Genomic DNA, 12,500 nt, shown 5'->3' on the forward strand with positions numbered 1-12,500 from the left:
TGTGCCACAGTGCGGCTGCCACTGATCTAAAAATAGAAGCCGCTGGGTTTCATCTAATTCTCGCCGACTTGCATAGATTCTTCTCATCGTGTTAGTGGCATGTAGCTTATCATCCACATTACCAAATGATGAGTTAATATAAAATTCCCACCCGCTAGCAGAAAACACAAGTGTTATTCCGATAACGTACCAGCTAGTGACCAGTTTGGAAGACTGACTCGATCGACTCTGTCATACGTAGCCGCACTGACTACACTGAAATACGACTGCATCAGTTCAGTAAATGAATGGTTTCCGAATTATTATTTCAAGGCAAGAACAATCGTAATCGAAAACGTGTAGGGTTCAGAACGTTCTTACCATTATAAGACTTATTGCCAGCGTGCCTCGTGCGTGCAGACTCAGTCAGTGCAGACTGCATGCAGTGGTTTGATTGCCCTAGCAGACGACATAAACCCCGCTCAGCAAATTAACATGTTGGGCAAATGTGAACGAAAAAACGATGGGGATATAATACGTGTAGGGTTCAGAGCATTCTTACCGTTCATATTTAGTATCAGACTCCCCGATGAATGAAGATACAACACGAAAATATGCCACATTTGTTTTGAAAATGTGCGAACCGTCGAGTCCCGCGGCTTCGAGTCAATTCAAGGGGAGTCACTCCGCACAGTCAATCCGTCGAAGCTCGACTGGAGGTTTCGAATCGCAAATAATGAAGAGCACAGCCCTTTCTCCGAGTTCAAATGAGGTCTCTCTGAAAGATCATCACTGTTCAGATTAACGCTACACTGGAATTTACCAACAGAAATTAAAATGCGTGTGACGAAAGCACGACACACTTGAGACACCCCACACAAAAGTAGATCTTTACTGTACACGACAGTGACCTGACCACACAGTTATGCCTATTCAAATGCGCGTTGCAAAATGTGCGCTTGGAATCTTCTTTTTTCTATGGCGGTACTGACAATATCGTTATTGAAACAATCCCAGTGCACTAAGGGATTTATAGAGCAAATCTCGAAAATAATTATTGAACTCAGCGCTATGCGCTTCGTTCAATAATGAATTTTCTCGATTTGCTCTATAAATCCCTTAGTGCACTGGGATGTCTCAATAACTTAAATAATAATAATAATAATAATAATAAATGAGCATTTATATAGCGCAACATCATAACTTTACAATTATGCTCTTTGCGCTTGACACATTTAAAATTAAAACACAGTCATACAAGCATTTACATCTACATTCATAGTCAACAACGCTTAATTAAAAGCATACACCATCAAACATACATTACAAAAAAATCTTCCACTAACTAAGTAATAAAAACATGAATAAAATAGGTAGTGAAAACAAGGAAATACCAGCTGAATACCCTTAATCAAACAGAACATGTTATCAACAATTCTGAAAACAGCCCTTGATGTTTATAAACATTATCACATTATCACTAAAACAACAAATACACTACATGTAGCCTACTGATGGACTGAGAAAAACAAAATGAGGGGTTGTATTTCTTGAAGAGGTGTGTTTTAACTGCTCGTTTGAATGCTTGGGGTGACTGAGAGTGGCGGATGTGAAAGGGGAGAGAATTCCATTGTGTGGGTGCGCAGAAAGTAAAAGTGCGTTGTCCGTATGTTTTGGTTTTGGTGTGTGGAATGGTAAGGATGCGACAGTCAGAAGAGGCACGGAGTTGTCTTGCTGGAGAATAGACGGTGAGGAGTTCAGAGAAGTAAGCAGGAGACGAGCCAGAAAAGAAGTTAAAGCAGAGGGTGGACAGTTTGTAGTCAATGCGGGCTCTGTTTGTTTGTTTGTTTGCTTAACGCCCAGCCGACCACGAAGGGCCATATCAGGGCGGTGCTGCTTTGACATATAACGTGCGCCACACACAAGACAGAAGTCGCAGCACAGGCTTCATGTCTCACCCAGTCACATTATTCTGACACCGGACCGACCAGTCCTAGCACTAACCCCATAATGCCAGACGCCAGGCGGAGCAGCCACTAGACTATTTCATCAGATTCAGTCGACGGATTTAGACAGCGTGCTGTTTGAAGGGACATCCTTGTACGCACAGATTTCGACTCAGTACGGCATTGATGGTTACATCGGTCACGAACATTTGCCAACAACTGTTGTTGGACATGCTGTTGAAATAGAATATTTTTTCGACATGATTAATGGACACACTAACCCCGCTTACTTGCCTGCTAATGTTGTCAGTGACCAAGGCTTTCATTTGTCTCGTGTCATGGCCTATCCGATTCCTTATATCTCAAAGTGTCTTCCACTTAATTTTCAGCCCCCTAGAGCAAGTCATTTGGCTGCAATCAAAGGAAACAACAAAAGCAACGAAAAAGTTTTTATTTTACTGCGTTTTAGTGAAACATGCAGCCAATAAACACATATTCACTTGCAAAATTATACAACAAACTGTATCAATACATGTTTGTCACATTGCATTCCAAAAAAATTATCTACGATACCAAACCTAGAAAATAAACTGTACTTACATGTACGTATGCGCGTCTATCTAACCGCACCTGGGATAACTGCAGTGAGTCGTCAAAAATAGTGTTTTTTCTGTTTGTTTTTTGCAAATAATGCAATAACTGTTTGGAAATGACATGATTAGTGTACATAATCATGTAGGCCTACTCGCGACTAACATCAAGGGAAGTAACTCTTGATCGAACAGCCACATCCGGGGCAGTCGATGTTCGCCATGTTTTTGACTGTTACCATGTGGTTCCATCCTGAACAAATAAAGTGATACTTTCAAGTTCAACACATCTTTGGGTTCCATTGTTTAATGCAAGGCTATCCTGAACATGGTGTCAGAAGTGAAACTGAACTTTCATGCAGAACTGGGTAACTTTTGAGTGCAAAGTGTCACCATAACATCGACATCGGCAAGTAAGTGTTCTTTCTTGACTGAAATTTCAACATGATGCGCCTAGATCCACCCAAGCGTTTCTCCTTCCAAGCAGAAGAGTGGCCTCTCTGGATAAGTGAATTCAAGCGTTTTAGAAATGCATCAAAGTTGAAAGATGAAGCAGGGGATGTCCAGCGCGACACACTGTTGTACGTAATGGGTCCCGATGCAGAAAAGGTTTTCCGGTCGCTACATTTTGGCAAGACACGGAATCAAGACGGCGATGAAGTCGACGAGGAAGACACAGATTTTGATACTCTGGTTCAGAAGCTGGACAGCTACTTTGTGGTGAAGAAAAATGTCATCTACGAAAGGTCACAGCTACAACAGAGAAGACAGCGACATGGTGAAACAGTAGAAGAGTTTTACAGAGCACTCAGAGAGTTAGCAAAGCACTGCAACTACCAGGATGAGGAAGACCAAATTAGGGACAGATTAGTAGTCGGTCTCCTTGATACTCACTTGAGAGAAAAACTGCAGTTACAGCAGGATTTGACACTAGACAAAGCACTGAAAATGTCTAGACAGTATGAGCAGATCAAGAACCAGTCTAAACAGGATAATGAGTCCACAGGTACCACTGACGAAGCACAGTTCAGACACTCGATGTCACACTCTCATAGCTCAAGAGGCAGAGGTTACAACAGAGGTCATGGACAGCAGCCTAGATCCAGGCGTGGTGGCTCAAGTTTTCGTCCCCCACAAAGAGGAGGAAGAGAAGAGAATAAATCAGGTCAGTGTGGAAAATGTGGCTACAAGCATCAGAGCAAAGAGAAATGTCCAGCACAAGGTCAGATTTGTAGGAAGTGCAGCAAAAAGAACCACTTTGAAAGAATGTGTCGCACGGGTGTGCATGAAGTAGTGACAGACTGTGAAGAAGAAGAGAACGGTGAGCAGCAAGGAGAGTTTTTGCTTGACGCAGTCGTCACTGAGAAAAGTGAACCGTGGATGATCACACTTTGCATCAAGGACACTGATGTTCGATTTAAAATCGATACAGGCGCTGACATTTCTATTATGTCTGAACAAGCTTTCAAGAAACTGAAAAAGCAGCCAAAGCTGAAAAAGTCTGCTGCTGTGTTGACGTCACCAGGAGGTAGACTGACCGTGCGAGGAGAATTCTACGCACAGACCAACTACAAAGAGAACCATTACAAGTTCAAGGTCGTTGTAGTAGCCAGTAGGGTAGGCAACAACCTACTGAGTCGATCAGTCGCAGCAAAGATGGGGCTAGTGACACGAGTCGAAGAAGTACACAGAAGTGTGTTTGGCACTACAGGACTACTACACACTGATCCAGTCCCTATCAGGCTGAGGGAAGATGCAGAGCCTTATTGCGTGACTACAGCTCGCAGAGTACCATTCCCCATTCAGAAGAATGTGAAGGCGGAGTTAGAACGAATGCAGTCAGCTGGAATAATTCGAGAAGTTGTTGAACCCAGCGACTGGTGTGCACCCATGGTGCCGGTGGTGAAACGGAACGGCAGCATCAGAATTTGTGTGGACTATAAAAGACTGAACAAAGCCGTCAAGCGTCCGCATTGTCTGATTCCAAACCTTGGAGACATTGCGCCCAAAATGGCCGAGTCTACCGTATTCTCCACTCTGGATGCAGCGTCTGGATTTTTCCAAGTTCCATTGGCAGAAGACAGCCAGAAGCTCACCACATTCATGACTCCATTCGGGCGTTTCTGTTTCCAGAGGGTTCCTATGGGAATTTCTCTAGGCCCAGAAGTTTTCCAGCACAAAATGAAAGAAACACTCCAGGGACTGGAAGGGTGCGAAACCATCATGGACGACACTATTGTGTATGGCCGCACCATGGAAGAGCATGACCGTCGTCTCGATGCGGTGCTGGAGCGAATCGAGAAGTCGGGGCTGAAACTCAACAAGTCAAAATGCCACTTGAGACAGAAGGAAGTAAAATATTTTGGGCATCGGATCAGTGAGGCCGGCGTCAGCCCAGATCATGACAAGGTGAAGGCCATTAGGGACATGCCTCCACCTACCAACGTCACAGAACTGAGAACACTGTGTGGAATGCTGAACTATTTGACAAAGTTTGTACCGCACATGGCATCAACACTCAAGCCAATCACCAATCTACTTCAGAAGGAAACGGCGTGGTGCTGGGGACCAGCACAACAGCAAGCATTTGAGGCAGTGAAACGGCAGATTTCACAATCACCAGCTCTTGGATTTTACAGTCCAGACAAGAAGACGGTGGTGAGTGCAGACAGTAGTAGCTACGGCCTGGGAGCTGCACTGATGCAGTGGATCGACGATAATCTCGTACCCATTGCGTATGCCTCAAGAACGCTGACAGAAGCGGAACGCAGATACAGTCAGATTGAGAAAGAGTGTCTGGCGTCAGTCTTCGCTTGTGAGAAATTCTCACAGTATCTCATCGGTCTGGACAGGTTCGAACTCTTGACAGACCACAAGCCGTTGGTACCACTCATGTCGTCGAAAGATATCGACAATACACCCATTCGTTGTCAGAGACTTCTACTTCGTCTCATGAGATTCAACTTTGCGGTCCGTCATGTTCCAGGGAAAGAATTGGTCATAGCAGACGCACTCTCAAGGAAACCTGTTCCCCACTCATCTGAGGATGAAGAACTGAGTGACGAGGTCACAGCGTACGTGGACTCCGTCATGACAAGCAAGCCAGTGACTTCAAGACGTATGGACGCTCTACGTGCAGCCACAGTGCATGACCCAGAACTCCAGAAAGTGATCAGCTACACACTGAATGGTTGGCCGTCTACAGTCAATGAGCAGTTCAGGCCATACCAGCTAGTGCAGGGAGAGCTCTCACTAGTTGATGGTCTGTTAGTCTATAATGATCGAATCGTTGTCCCATCCAAAGAGAGGAAGAACGTTCTTCAGAAGCTTCATGAGACTCACCAAGGACTGAACAAATGCAGGCAAAATGCACAGGCTACAGTGTGGTGGCCAGGACTGGGCACACAGTTGAAAGAACTTGTCAATTCCTGCAGTGTGTGCAGAGAAGAACGACCAGCCCAGAAACATGAGCCACTTCGTCCTACAGAGTTGCCGCAACGCCCATGGCAGCAACTAGGGGCAGACCTGTGTTCGCGCCAGGGTAGGGATTTTCTGGTGGTGACTGATTATTATTCCAGATGGCTGGAAGTTCGTCAGTTACACTCTACCACATCCACCGCAGTCATCAACAAGTTTCGTCTGATCTTTGCAACACATGGCATCCCAGAGGTTATCGTTTCTGACAATGGCCCTCAGTTCCAATGTCGGCAGTTCAAAGACTTCGCAGAGGAGTATGACTTTGAACATCGCACAAGCAGTCCAGGGTTCCCGCAGGCAAATGGCGAGGCTGAGGCAGGAGTGAAGATTGCAAAGAAAATACTGAAGCAGGCAGACCCTGATCTAGCTTTGCTTAACTATCGTAACACACCTCACTCCAGTACAGGTGTGAGCCCGGCAGTCGCCTTGATGGGAAGGTCGTTGAGAACAAAGATTCCTACACTCCCAAAGAATCTATCACCGCAGTCTCCAGATGACAACTACATCCGGAAGAAAGACGCAGGGACAAAGGAAAACTACAGGCAGAACTACAACAGGCGTAAAGGTGCTACAGCCTTATCACCGCTACAACCCGGAGACACAGTCCTACTTGGCTCCAGTCCAGGTGAAACACCGTGGAAAGCTGACGGTACAGTCGTCGCAGCAGACGCCAGGAACCGGACATATTTGGTGAACACGCCAGGTGGTGTGTTCCGTCGCAACCGACAACACCTTCAACACATGCAGACTCCAAGGCAGGTAACCTTTGCACCCTTACCTGTCGAGCAAGGTCAAGCATCACATGATCCCCAGAATGTCACGTCAGCATGTCCTAAGGTCGTCACGTCACCTGATAATTCCCAGGACATTGAACCAGCAGATTCTGAGGACATCACATCCACTCACCAGAGCACAGAGGCTAGCAGGAGCCCAACAAGACATGGAACTCGTGCATCCAGAGGCTTCATTGCCAAAGTGCCCATTCGCTATCGTCAAGATGTTGTTAAGAAGAAATAAGCTTAGCAGCTTCTGAGGTGCCCGATTTTGCTCTGTAGTGTAGAGGTGGTGGTGCCCTGCAGAGCGTTGCTGATGCAACCCATTCTGTGTTTTGTTTTATTGCCGTGAGCCAGAAATTTGTTGTGTGCACAATATTATGACCGTATTAATGCAAACTAAGTTGAAAAAGTTAAACATCTTCATTTGTATTGATTTGGGTCATGATAGTGAGAAATAGCAATATTGATATTTGAAATTGAAATTATGGAAAGACAGCATTTCAAGGAACAGTATTAACGTTTATTTCAGTTCATTTGGGTTACTTGAGACGCTGAATTTCCATTGTCCAAGAAACATTATTTAGTAAGGTAACTAAATGTGTGAAAGACAGTATGCAATATGTCATTTCTTTGTTTGATGTATAATGGCATGAATGAAGAGTGACTGAGATTTAGAGTTAATGAAAAAAAAAAATGATTTGAGTTTTTCAGTTATTATTAATATTGACTAAAAGGTCAAAAACAACAACAACAAAATCCAGGAACTTGAAATCAAAGTCACTAGTACCAGAACAGTTCTCAAATTACTTTTGAACTCAAAAGAAAGGGAGATGTTTGGAAATGACATGATTAGTGTACATAATCATGTAGGCCTACTCGCGACTAACATCAAGGGAAGTAACTCTTGATCGAACAGCCACATCCGGGGCAGTCGATGTTCGCCATGTTTTTGACTGTTACCATGTGGTTCCATCCTGAACAAATAAAGTGATACTTTCAAGTTCAACACATCTTTGGGTTCCATTGTTTAATGCAAGGCTATCCTGAACAATAACAGCACACACATTTGCTTGCAGAATTAAACAACAAATTTCACTGATACATGTTAGTCATTTTGCATCCAAAAAGAATGATCTACGACTCCAAACTTTGAAATATAAACTGCACTTATATTAAAATATTCTGTCAACACGTACTTCAGTTTAAGGCCTAAGTACTTAAGCATTTAGGGTCGAATCTACTTCCGCTATATTCGAAAGGGTGTGCTTGCCAGCTTCTTTAATGCAAAAAATTGAAAATATTATTCATGACGTTGCATTAAAAATAAAAAAAAAGCTTTCAGATCTTAGAATGTCACTTCATGTTTAGACAAAAACTTCAAATTGTTAAAACATGTCATTTTGGGGGGTAAAAACTTAAAAAATACTGAAATTTCATGTTGCAAATGCCTTAGTAGGCAAAAACTAAAAAATGTTAAGGTGTGACTTTATTTAGGCACATTTCAACTCGCTTCTCATCAAGGATAGCAAAAATGTGATTCAAAAATTTTCTTATTTGTATATTACACTATTTTTTTCCGATCAAATTAATTATTACAAAAATTGTCTAAAGTGACAAACTATGAAAATCATGCATTTAAAAAAAACCCAAAGCTTTTAGAGCTTTCTGATGTCGCTGTAACACTTAAAGCTGCCAGCAAGCAGATTTCTACACCTTCTCGTATGATGGCCTATCCAATTCCTTATATCTCAAAGTGTCTTCCACTTTATTTTCAGCCCCGTAGAGCAAGTCGTTTGGCTGCAATCAAAGCAAACAATAAAAGCAACGAAAAAGTGTTTATTTTACAACGTTTTTGTCAAACATGCAGCCAATAAACAAATATTCACTTGCAAAATTATACAACAAACTGTATCAATACCTGTTTTTCACATTGCATTCGAAAAAAATTATCTACGATACCAAACCTAGAAAATAAACTGTACTTACATGTATGAGCGTCTATCTAACCGCACGTGGGATAACTCTGCAGCAGAGCGTATATTGCACGCTCTGCTCCGCAGTGAGTCGTCGAAAATAGTGTTTTTTTCTGTGCGTTTTTTGAAAATAATGCAATAACAGCACACACATTTGCTTGCAGAATTAAACAACAAATTTCACTGATACATGCTAGTCACATTGCATCCAAAAAGAATGATCTACGACTCCAAACTTTGAAAATAAACTGCACTTATATTAAAATATTCTATCAACCCGTACTTAAGTTTAAGGCCTAAGTACTTAAGCATTTAGGGTCGAAACTACTTCGAAATTTACTATTATTATTATTATTGTTATTACTATTATTTTTATTATGAACAAATCATTTCCTTCGCTGCACTCGCCCACCTGCCGTGTTTCCGCCGGCGGGGCCGAGGTCGCGTGTGTCCCGTGCGCTAGGCTTATAGTTAATGCCACGTTACATTCATATACTCCATGTGTCACCTTAGGTGTATATATTAGATTAGACAGCCAGCCTTTGCCTACCATATCTGAGACGTCCGTCTCTTTTGGGAGGAGGAGGGTGGCCTTTGTAGCTGTGCGAGAGTATGCGAACGACTGTGTATGACAGTGTAAATAGCCTATCCTCTTTTTCTCACCCCCACCCCAGAGGGGGTTACAGAGACACATCTCTGGCCTCCTCACCTGACCCCCTTCCCATGCCTCTGTAGACAGAGGGTGCCATAAAGGCGTTGATGAATAAACCGACATAAAGTCGCAGCCCTGTACATATGTTTTTAACCGGCCAGTATAGGTCCTAGGGAGGACCGGGTTTGCTTTTCGCCAGTTGACTAGCCGCCGAATCCACAAGTACGTAGAGGGTGCCTCGGCTTCTCCACCACGACCCTCCTTGGTCTGACACTCACTCCTTTGCCATGATCAGTCGGATGCCACTTTCACAATTTTATTCTAAAGTACCAACAAATCAAATCAATTCCCTTCCGGAATAGCAACGTTCCACGTTTCTTGAATACAAAAGCATTTCTGCCTCGGAATGAAAGAATAAATCTCTACAATCGTGTATCCCCTGCAAGGAATTGATTTTAAATCCTGTTCTTCCAGCATTTCCATTGCGGAAAGTAAAAGGTTTTTTTTTGTTTTTTTTGTTTTGTTTTTTTGTTTTTTGTTGTTGCTCATCTTCACCCAGGCACACATCGTAGAGCTTCGGCTCTGATATCTTTGACCCAAATTGCTCTAAGCAGAGAGGTCGTTAAACTGTATTTTCGTCGACTACTTCCGCTATATTCGAAAGGGTGTGCTTGCCAGCTTCTTTAACAAAAATATTCATTTTGTCAAAATAACATGGACGCCTGTTCATTTTGAATGAACATTTTTCTTGTTGTAGTTTATGCAGGAGGTACAGAGGACAGCCAGAGAGAAGAGAGTTGCAGTAGTCAAGTTTAGAAAGAACAAAGGCACAGACAAGAGTGTTAGTTGTTTGAGAGGAGAGTGTGTGGCGAATGGTGCTGATCTTACGAAGCTCAAAATAAGCTGCTCTACAGACTAAAGATATATGTTTGTTGAGGGTCATGTCAGATGAAAGGGTGAATCCAAGGTTTCTAGCTGATGGTGAGAAAAGAATGTCGGTGTTGCCTATTTGAACAGAAACAGGTTGGGGAGAGGGAAATGTCGTGTTCTTCTTTTTGCACAGAAAGACTTCAGTCTTATCATCATTCAGCTTAAGTTTGCTATCGACCATCCAAGATTTAACATCAGTGATGCATGTCTGAATGGTCTGGATGGCGGAATGTGTCTCTGCAGGGGGACTGGGTTTATACAGCTGGGTGTCATCAGCAAAAGACTGATTTAAAACAGAATGGTTTCGAATCAGTGTGGAGAGGGGCTTAGTGTACATGATGAAAAGGATGGGACCGAGTACTGAACCTTGAGGAACGCCGAAAGAAAGTGGGGCTGGAGCAGACATCTGGCCATCGACAAGCACAGCCTGAGTCCTGCCAATGAGATAGGACTCAAGCCATGCCAGCGGTGGACCGGAGATGCCGTACAGAGTCTGAAGTCTATGGAGAAGCGTGACATGGTCAATCGTGTCGAACGCTGCAGAAAGGTCAAGTAGGGTAAGCACTGACACATCACCATCATCCAGAGCAGACAGAATGTCACTGATTACTTTAAGTAGGGCTGTTTCAGTACAGTGAGAAGGGCGATAAGCGGACTGAGAATGCGAGATCAAATCATGGGTGTTCAAATATGACAACAGCTGCTTCAAAACTACCTTTTCAAAAACTTTGGACAAGAATGATAAATTAGATACAGGACGATAATTCTTCAAAATATTGACATCAAGACTAGGTTTTTTGAGAAGTGGTTTGACAAGTGCAGTTTTGAACAATGATGGAAAAACACCAGATAACAGGCTATCATTGACAATTTGAGTAAGAGTTGGATAGAATAGGTGTCAAATCACAGGCACGGAGTAAAGCCAAAAGGAACTGGTCTATATTACTATTAAACGTAGATATATGAATACAATGCATACTGTCCAACGCAGATCGTACTGCACAGCCTACTCAGTCGCTCATTCTGAGCAGTAAGTCCATATACCTACTACTGACTAAGTTACTTTTAAGTTAATGACACACGACACCCATTGAACACACCAAGACGTCCTTTCTTGGCCCTCTCTTGGCCCTTTCTTGGCCCTCTCTTGGCCCTCTCTTGGCCCTTTCTTGGCCCTCTCTTGGCCCTCTCTTGGCCCTCTCTCATCAGTTCCAAACTGAAATCTCTGGTGCCCTCTCTCATCAGTTCCAAACTGAAATCTCTGGTGCCCTCTCTCATCAGTTCCAAACTGAAATCTCTGGTGCCAAAAAGCGAAACAAAGTTCAAGAAGATGTCATTATAATAGCATTACAAAAAGTTGTGTCACCTCTGTATGTCTCGGTGACTGAGTCATATCAGCAGCGGAATATTATAAGGTCTCCGCCAGGCTGTGCATGTGTATCGGTATCGTATGTAATTAAGGAAGTTCACAGCGCCGTGCGTCGTTGATTTTCAGTCTACAATGTCCCACTCCGTATCACAATTGTGCAGCATCTGTAATATACACTTCTCCCTCAACGGCAGTACATCCATGGATCCAGTGGAGATCCCATGAAGATCGACACACAACAAGGATTACAGGCAACTGTGGATTTCCCAACCCTTGGATCCATGCAGGAATCCTTGGTTCAAACTAGCTGACCGCCCCTTGAAATCGAATCAAACCGCAGGAGTGTGTTGCCTGTATACGTTGCAAGTCTCAGGGGCGGCTATAACAGGTCTATTCTGTGTCTGCAATGTCTTCACGTCAGGGGCGGCTATAACAGGTCTATTCTGTGTCTGCAATGTCTTCACGTCAGGATTCTGTGTCTGCAATGTCTTCACGGGGATCATGTGCAATAGGAAATTGTTGCCGGTATAAGTTGCCAGTCTCTCACGGGCAGCTACAAGTCTATTTTGTGTCCACAATGTTTGTTGTCTGTATAAGTTGCCAGTATGTGGGGACACTACCACAGGTCTATTTTGTGTCCACAATGTTTGTTGTCTGTAAAGTTGCCAGCATGTGGGGACACTACCACAGGTCTATTTTGTGTCCACAATGTTTGTTGTCCGTATAAGTTGTCAGCATGTGGGACAGCTACAACAGGTCTATTCTTAGTGCACAGTGTCTTGACGACGGTCACGTGCATTAAGAACTG

At 43.4% G+C, this 12,500-nt stretch overlaps 1 protein-coding gene across 2 annotated transcripts in view; it reads right to left on the minus strand.

Annotated features, from left to right (window-relative positions):
- Nucleotides 1-7,778: 7,778 nt before the first annotated feature.
- LOC138981009 (SH3 domain-binding protein 2-like) overlaps nucleotides 7,779-12,500 on the minus strand; it is a 53,227-nt gene continuing 48,505 nt past the window's right edge. For both annotated transcript variants that reach the window (XM_070353796.1, XM_070353795.1), the window contains one exon: nucleotides 7,779-12,500. This exon is cut by the window's right edge. In XM_070353796.1, the coding sequence (XP_070209897.1) occupies nucleotides 12,491-12,500 (10 nt within the window). In that variant the 3' untranslated portion in view covers nucleotides 7,779-12,490.

Source organism: Littorina saxatilis, linkage group LG12, assembly GCF_037325665.1.
Source record: "Littorina saxatilis isolate snail1 linkage group LG12, US_GU_Lsax_2.0, whole genome shotgun sequence".
Classification (NCBI taxonomy): domain Eukaryota; kingdom Metazoa; phylum Mollusca; class Gastropoda; order Littorinimorpha; family Littorinidae; genus Littorina; species Littorina saxatilis.